Genomic DNA, 8,988 nt, shown 5'->3' on the forward strand with positions numbered 1-8,988 from the left:
GGGACAACGTTAAATGAGGAGTACCTGTATATATAATTCCATCTCAGTGAAAACAAGTTAGCCAATTATTGAGTCACCTTTTGCAACTAGACGGGATCTAAATTGTAAAGAATCTTAGTTTGCTGTCAAAGCAAAATTGATTAACTGCTGTTGTGGACTGCTTTTTTAAAACTAATATTACCAGTATTATTATGTGCTGGTAGCACTAATGGTACTATTGCTACATACTGTGCCTTTTTTTTCATAAGGTGGCGTAACTGTTTTTGTGGCCTTATATGATTATGAAGCTAGAACTACAGATGACCTTTCATTTAAGAAGGGTGAACGGTTCCAGATAATAAACAATACGTAAGTATACTTTGCCAGAGGCTTAATGTAATGTGGGAAATAAATGCTTTCACACAAGTTTCAAATGTTTTCTTTTCAAAACAGCCCTACTTCTTTTGTTCAGTTTTTGTTTATAATGAAAAACCTTACTTTTTTAATAAGGCCTTGTCCTTTCAACTTTGGGCTGTTCTCAATCCTCTGTTTTTCTGAACTACAAGGTATAGCTGTTCTCTGTTGATCACTTTCTTTTTTTCATTCTTGGTAAGTTTTTTGTGCTTAAAAACCTGAAATATCTGTTTGGAGCATTTATCCACTTATTGCTATTGCTTCATCCAGGCTTGAGTCCAGAGGAGCTCATTTTGAATCAGTTTGTGATCACTTATTCTTTCTGACCAGCCCCTCTGTAATTGTCCTCATTGCTTGTCAAAACCCAATGTAAAATAGTGTCACCCATACCCCCAGACTACAAACCATCAGCAGGAAAATTGAACCAAGCTCACTGTTCAAGGGCCCTAGATTCTATTGCAGGCCACACCCCTTCTCCCCCAACTTGTTAGTTTGCTGGTAGCCCAGGAGCTTGGGTAGGAGGCTTTGCAGGCCGGATTTGGCCCACACACTGTATGTTTGACACCCCTGTCTTAGGGTATGGACACACAAGCATTTGGAGCAGTTCCAAAAAGGCAGCAGCTGTTACATGTGGACAGGCTATTGTTAAAATTGGAGCTATTTTGCTGCTTTTATATTGTTCCCAGCTTGCCCACATGTAACAATTGAAATAAAGCCACTAAAGGTGCACCTCTAGCTCTGTGCCATATTGGATTGGCACAAATAAAAAGAAAATTAACTTTATCTGGTACTGTCTTTTTTTGGCCAGTGTAGCAGATAATGTCACCAATAAATATAATTAATTATACCTTCTGGGTGGGGCCTCTGGATGCTGCATGCATGAACACAGCCAGGAATGCGGCCAGGCAGCATGGAGAGCAGTGTCCCTTGGGTAAGTCTTTGGAGGGGAAGGGGGGCATGTGGGGGGAATAGATTGAGGCCCCCATGGTGAAGGAGGAGTGGGGCAGGGGCAGTGGCTGTGGCTGGGGGTGCTGCCCAGCCTGGGCAGTGAATGGGACCTGGGGCTGGGAGCCAGACAGATTGTCCTGGGGACATGGGGGAGGGATGGGAGAGAGAGGGGGTGGGAAGGGTAGCTCCCTGCTGCTGCATGCCACTCCCTGGGGGGTGGCATGGGCCCCCCCAGATTTGTGTGTGGGGTAGATGTGGGCTGCCTGCTGCAGGGTCAGGGCTCCTCGTTCTGCTGCCTTAACCCAGGAGACCCATGCCATCCCATGGCAGCATTGGGGGCAGTGAGTTGTGTCTCATGCTGCTGGGTGGGCAGGGGACGCATGGCTGACATGGAGCTCCTGGGGCAAAAGCAGCAGAGCGGAGAGCCCTGAGCCTGCAGTGGGCAGCCCACATCCACTCTTGCCCTGCTCGGCTCCAGTCCAGTTAAAAGCATCCCTGTGCTTAAAAATGGCATCAGCAGCACTTTGAACTAAAGCTCATTTGATGAGTTTTAGTTCCAGCGCCCCTGCCACCATTTTTAAGCACCAAGATGCTGATCCCCTGGACAAGCTGCCCACAACTCTGTCCCACTCCTCACCCCAGTCCCAGGTCCCATTCACTGCCCTGGCAGGGCAGCGCCCCCAGCCCCACTCTCTCCCTCACTGGTGGGGCGTCAGTCTGCCACCCTGAACCCTTCCTTCCCCCGTGCCTCTTCCCCCTCCACAGACTTGAACCTGCAGGTCACTGCTCTCCATGCTGCCCAGCTGCATTCCTGTAAATCAGTTATTGGATCGGTAGTGGCCGGTATGGCTGGTTAATAATTATCAATCGGTATCAACCAAGAAAATATTTATTGGTGCACCCCTAAAAACAGCTGCTGTCCTTTAAAGTGGCTCCAAACATATACGTCCATACCCTTAATTTTTCAGATTTTTCCCTTCTGAAATGAATTAAACCCCTTAGTTGCTCTTTGCTGTTGCAGTCTTCCACTTAAGCCTGAGTAGAGCAGTGATAGTGAGCCCAGGAGCTTGGGTAGGAGGCTTTGCAGGCCAGATTTGGTTCACATGCTGTATGTTTGATGCCCCTGTCTTAAGGCATGGACACACAAGTGTTTAGTGTAATTAACATTGAATCAATTTGTGATCACTTGATCCAAAGCTGTTTTTTCTGAACAGCTCCTCTGTAATGGTCTGTATTGTTCATCAAAACCCAGTTTAAAATAATATCACCCAGACTACCAAACTGTAAACCAACAGCAGGAAAATTCAGTGTCTTCCAAGGAAGAAGGACTCCTTGCTCCTTCCTCACCAAAAGCAAACCTTAGATCATCTCCCTTTTTAGCTGCTCTTTGTTCACCAGATGAAGTTGGCAGTTAATTTTCTTTAATCTTTTATAATGAAGCAGTCATGTTGTCCAAATTGTCAACAACTTTAGACAATATTTGTCTAAAGTGTATGTGGAAGTGAGAAGACTTTTGAAAATTCTGTCTAAAGCAAATTCTTTTCTGTTTTGTCTGTTATTACTTCTTGTCTATTTATATTTCTTACATAGTTTCTTCCTCTCTTGTATTTGAAGGTATAAATACCTTCCCCTCATACACTTCTTCATTTCATTTCAGTTTTTAAAATAGAAAAGTACACATAGCTTATGTTGAAGTGAAAAGTGTACTTGTATATGCAGCAACACAGTTGGGATGATGTATTCTGAATGTATGTGAAGTAATGTATTGACTAAAATATATGGATGATTCTTGCATCTTTTACAGGGTGTTGTATTGTTTATGTGTGTTAAAGATAATTGCTGTTGCATTTCAGGGAAGGAGACTGGTGGGAAGCAAGATCCATTGCTACGGGAAAGACTGGCTACATCCCCAGCAATTATGTAGCTCCTGCAGACTCCATTCAAGCAGAAGAGTAAGGCATTATTCAAGTCTTTTGTCAGTCTATTTTATTATCGAACAATTAGCAACAATTGGAAGCCCAGGAGACCCTCATACATGCGCTAGAACAGGGGTGGCCGGCTGCGGCATGTGTGCCACAGATGGCACAGACAGCCTCTGTGTGTGGCACATGGGAAACCAGGGATAGGACAGGCAACACAGTGGCAGATAGGGCAGGGAGCAGAAAGAGAAGGAGTTCAGGCAGGGAGCACAGAACAGGAAGTAGAAAGCGGAGCAGCAGATCAGGTAAGGGAAACGGATTGGAGTGACGCCAGTGGTGCAGACCTAATTTGTGCTACAGCTGCTAAAAAGGCTTCCCCTCATTGCGCCTAGAATTAGAGTGAAGCAGAGCTCCACAGCCAGCTTTATGGAGGGGATAGGATGACAAAGGAGGGAATTCTGGCTCTCCAGTTAGAGTGCACAATGTGAATTGTGTTGGCAATTCCTGCATTGCAGTGCAGAGTGGATTATGTTTGGTTATTCCATGCCTCTAGACTTTATTGGTGGCCACATTGGCTGGGGAAGGATTTTTACCTTCCTGTTGCTACAGGTGTCAGGTATTTTGTTATTGTCTTCAGAAGCAGTGGGTTCTGGTGCTGCCAAAGCTGGAGATTTTGATTGAGGTATGAGGATGCTTTTGGTGGGACTTAAATAAATAAATAGCTCATAGTCAGACCGCTCAGGAAGGACTTTTCCCCTGTGATCAGATGGGCATAGATTGTGGGGGGTTCTGCCTTCCCCTGTAGTGGAGGTCTATGGTCCTCTTCCTTGAATTTTTTTTTATGTTAACAGACTGGTTCCTGTCCTGGTAGTATCAGGACATTGATAATGCCTCCATCTCCCTGTTTTCCATGGCAAGTTAGGGTATTCTTGATGTTTTCAGGCAGTGTGCCTAGTAATTATGGATAAGGATACCTCATGCAGTTTTAAGAACAGGCTAAATCAGGGCTGTCCCACTCATCTTGCTCCCTAGACTGGATCCAGACCACAGGTTTCTTTACAGGCTGGATTCAGGACACATGATGGCAGCGACTCTGGCATGGGGCACATGACACAGCTCCTGTTGCATGCCCTGTGGTGTGCTGGAGCCAAAGATGCTGCTGCTACTGCTGCATACCTAGTGTCACTGTGGCAGCTCTAGCTCTGGCATGGGATATGCAGTAGCCAGGCCAGCAACTGAGGAGGTGTGGCAGTGGTAAGAGATGAAGCAGCTACAGGGCAGCTGGGCTGTATTACCTGTTGCTCACCCTTCAGTCCCCCCAGATTGCCATATCTACCAGGGCCCAAGGGCCTAGGATTCTGCCACAGCTTGCTATGCCCCCCAGTTTCCTGTGGCCCACCAGTAGCTCAGCAGGCTGTACACAACAGCACTGCGGGCTATATGTTTGATACCTCTGGGCTAAGATAAACACATCTGTAGGATGGGTCGGTAAGGATGATCTTCCCTTAAGCAGGACAGGAGGTTGGACTAGATGGCCTCCTGAGATCACTTCCAGCCCTCCTTTTCTATAATTCTTCAGTTTAATGCAAGGAAGCACCAATAAAAGAACTGCACTATGTAATCCTCTCCTCTCATTTAGACAACCTCCCACTTACCCGTGCCCTCCAACCCCATTTGGAAAAAAAGTTAAAACAATGTTTTAGAACAGCGGTGCTCAACCCTTTTGCCTAATAGGCTGGATTGGCAATGTCCAGTCTGTCCATTGGCTGGGTCTGGCTGATGGTTCTGACCCAGTGCCCAGGGCAGGCATGATGGGGTCCCATCGAGCTCCACAGGGGGAAGGAGGTTTGATGTGGCCCCAGCTCTAAGGGGAAAGGGTGCATGACCTGACCCCAACCCAACCACATGGAGGAGAGGGGCCTAGTCCTAGCTGTAATTTACCACATAGTTTGGGAATTTGGCAGTGGGGGCGGGTGGTCATATTAATTGCCACCACTCCCCCACGGCCAAACTTACCAATGTATGGGGAGTCCCATGAGCCATATGCTCTGGCTCCACAAGCCACATTTGGCCCACAAGTTGGAAGTTGAGCACCCCTGTTTTAAAGACATTTCTGGCACTGGTGTTCATATTCCTCCATCTATAAAGCTAACCTCTCTTAATGCCAGGACTGTAAGCCCAAGCTCCACATTAAAATGTTAGACATAAAAATTGATCTAAGAGGGTTATTTTATTTATTTTATGACTTTGAGGTACAACATCTTAACTAGAAACAGCTAGGACCAGTAAGAAGTATTTGTTCCTACAGCTGGTTTGCAGATAGTGAATGGTTTGTAGGTAGTAGATTTTCAGTCCTTAGCTGGCAATATTAATTCTGCTTCTACTATTGGAATTTTTTTCTGGAAGAGGATAGTGGGGAGAGAAATTGTTTTTGTGGCTGAATTTTGTGTAGGGGAAATCACAATATTTTGAAAACTGTGCAGAGATTTGGAATGTAAGGGAACCTTGTCAGTGTATCAATGCAGGAGGAAATTGTGGTGAGTTAAGTGGATGAGGACTTGCTATCCATCAGCTGCTCCATGAAACTGCCTGAATCTAAACTGTGGTAGCTTAGCTGTGAGTGAAAGTAAGTTGCTGCAGTTTAGTTTTCAGTTGCTGTAGGTAGGAGGAAGGTGCACCAATAGAGCAGCTCATGTGCAGGATGCCCCTGTGCCCTCTTAACTCACTGATTTGCTTGTCCTTATTCTTAAAAATAATATGGACAGAAATGGGCAAGTTGGTAGAGGAAGGAAAAAGTGTTTAACACCAGAATAGTTTTTACATCTGCATGTAAGTGAATGTGCTTGCTCATTCACACGTGTCTTAAATTATTCCACCTGTTCAGTTATCTGAAGTGCTAGAGGAGAGGGTAAGGCATCTGAGCCATTGCAGTGTTTTACTGTTTCAAGTGCATCTGATCCAGCCAGTGCTGTTGAACTTCTAACCCTAAGAAAAGTTGGGACAGGGGAAAGAAGGGAGGTGTTGCTGTGTTTGTTATTATATTCTGTTAGTATGTCCTGGAACCGACTGTTTGCAGATAGAGGTCTCTCTTTCTATATTAGAAATTACATTAAGTGTCCCTTTCAAATAATAGTAAGGTCAATATTCATTTGCAGTGAATGAAAATGTGTTCAGCTGTGTTTGCTGCAAAAAATAGTCAGTTATTTTAATCCCTTCTGTTTCATAGCAGTAGTCCAGACAATGTTGATAGCGTTAAATTTGTGCGCTATATTTACATGAATACTAGAGCTGAGCCTTGCTCTTTCTGACCTTGACCAGAAACAGTATGTATGAAAGCCATGAACTATAAATTTTCATGTGTGTAATTCTAGTAAAGCAGCATTGTATCTACATCTTGAGATCTTTCTGACTATTTAGTTGTAAGTGCTTTTAAAAGCCCCTTAGGATTTTTAGGTAACATTTTTAAAGACAAAATGTATGTACTATTTAAAGCAGCCTATTGAAGCAGTATTTTTAGTATGTTACTGACCTCAACAGATATTTCGTTTAATTTCTAGATGGTATTTTGGTAAGATGGGGAGGAAAGATGCAGAGAGATTATTGTTAAATCCTGGGAACCAGCGTGGCATTTTCTTAGTACGAGAGAGTGAAACCACTAAAGGTATTTTTCTTTAAGTTGACTTTTATTCTAAGGCAAATATTAATTGTTATTTTTATTGTGTGCGCGCGCACATGCATGTAATTTTTGGCATACAAAAGTGTGCATACACAAATATGTACTTGTATATATTTGGAGAGATACTGAATTTAAACTCTTCGTTAGGTGCTTATTCCCTCTCTATACGTGATTGGGATGAGGTCAGGGGCGATAATGTGAAACACTACAAAATCAGAAAACTTGACAATGGTGGATACTACATCACAACTAGAGCACAATTTGAGTCTTTACAGAAGTTGGTAAAACACTACAGAGGTAAGTCTGAATCCCGGGCTTCAATACTAGTCTAATGGCTACTAAAGGGGGGAAAAAAATCAGCAAGTGGTAATTATGACCTGAGATGCTTTTTATAAGCATACTGTTTTATTCTTTTTAATAAAAAAATATAATAGTGATGTCCAGGGCTGTGCCATAAAAGAAACTGAATGATTATTTTTTTATTAGCTTTTTATTTGGCTTCGTTATAGTTCTGTGCATCTTTAACTTCAGTAGTTTCCTTTTCTCATTTTCCAGAACATGCTGATGGACTATGTCATAAACTAACAACTGTGTGTCCAACTGTGAAACCACAAACCCAGGGACTAGCAAAAGATGCGTGGGAAATTCCTAGAGAATCTTTACGGTTAGAAGTTAAGTTGGGCCAAGGATGTTTTGGTGAAGTGTGGATGGGTAAGAGTAAACACCTCTGTTGCACACCTCTGATGTTGTAAAAATTCCTTTTAATTATATTTTAGATAGATAAATATCAAAGTCTGAAAAGATAATTTGGTAAAGAACTGAAGGCTAAATTGCCAATTACAGCAATATTATTTTTCAAGCATACTGCTTTTAGTGCAAAATCTCTCATAATTTTTAGATGTGAATTCACACCCTGAAAGAAAAGATTTAGTCTGTAACTATAATTCCTGGATGAGGAGATAAGAACTAGTACAACTGCCTTCAAGAAAAATTCACAGGAAGGTATGGCAGCCAGAAATTTGTTTTGAGGAAAAGGGGCAATAACAAGTTAAAGTGGAAACAGATGCATTAAAAAAAGGGGCAAGTAAATATAGCATTCAAAGGACTAATGAAGATACTGTAAAATGTAAGTTAGAAATGTGTTAATATTTATCTTGGAGATTCAGGTCACAATGCAAACCACTTGAATTTTGCTTTTGTAACTTGTTCTCAAACGCCCCTTAAGTACATTATGCCTTTGGTATATTTATTCCATAATGTATATACTATATACAGTTCAATTCAGAGTTAATTATCAATACAGTTCCTTCATCTATATAAAATAATAAAACTGAAGCAAAAAGGAAGCAGCTTCAATTGAAAATGTGTTAAGTACAGTCCAGGTAATATATTATACTTGTCTCCCTAGGAACGTGGAATGGAACCACAAAAGTAGCAATCAAAACACTAAAACCTGGTACAATGATGCCAGAAGCTTTCTTGCAGGAGGCTCAGATCATGAAGAAATTGCGACATGATAAACTTGTTCCATTATATGCTGTTGTTTCTGAGGAACCAATCTACATAGTTACTGAATTCATGACGAAAGGTATGTGAGCAGTTAACTGGAAAGCAGCAGATTTTAGAAGTTTATTAAAAGTCTCAGTAACAAGATGAAAATTGTATTGTTTTAAACTAAAATTGAATATTGATTTGCTTAAACCCAGTGTAACATGAATCATAACTGACCCTTAAGATCTAATGGATTAGAAAGTAATCATCTTTGCTGAGAATTTTTCCTTTGTTGCAAGTTTATACCTGTGAAATGCTATTTATATATACAAATATAGAAGAGCCATGCGCATGATCAGAGGTCAGGAAAACAGACCTTATGATGACAGGCTGAGAGCCATGGTGCTCTTTAGCCTGGAAAACTGCAGGCTTTGGGGTGATCTGATAGCCACCTATAAGTTTATCGGGGTGACCACCAGTATCTGGGGGAACGTTTGTTCACCAGAGCGCCCCAAGGGATGATGAGGTCGAACGGTCATAAACTACTGCAAGACCGTTTCA

The 8,988-nt window shown here is 42.4% G+C and overlaps 1 protein-coding gene across 1 annotated transcript in view; it reads left to right on the top strand.

Annotated features, from left to right (window-relative positions):
• The window catches only part of YES1 (YES proto-oncogene 1, Src family tyrosine kinase), a 72,273-nt gene that overhangs the window by 52,932 nt on the left and 10,353 nt on the right, over window positions 1-8,988 (top strand). Inside the window, exons 3-8 of the mRNA XM_019525937.1 lie at window positions 249-348; window positions 3,195-3,293; window positions 6,818-6,921; window positions 7,084-7,233; window positions 7,492-7,647; window positions 8,345-8,524. Of these exons, the coding sequence (XP_019381482.1) occupies window positions 249-348; window positions 3,195-3,293; window positions 6,818-6,921; window positions 7,084-7,233; window positions 7,492-7,647; window positions 8,345-8,524 (789 nt within the window). The remainder of the gene's footprint in view (window positions 1-248; window positions 349-3,194; window positions 3,294-6,817; window positions 6,922-7,083; window positions 7,234-7,491; window positions 7,648-8,344; window positions 8,525-8,988) is intronic.

Source organism: Gavialis gangeticus, unplaced genomic scaffold (genome assembly GCF_001723915.1).
Source record: "Gavialis gangeticus isolate Ggan-Ray unplaced genomic scaffold, GavGan_comp1, whole genome shotgun sequence".
NCBI classification, from domain to species: Eukaryota; Metazoa; Chordata; order Crocodylia; family Gavialidae; genus Gavialis; species Gavialis gangeticus.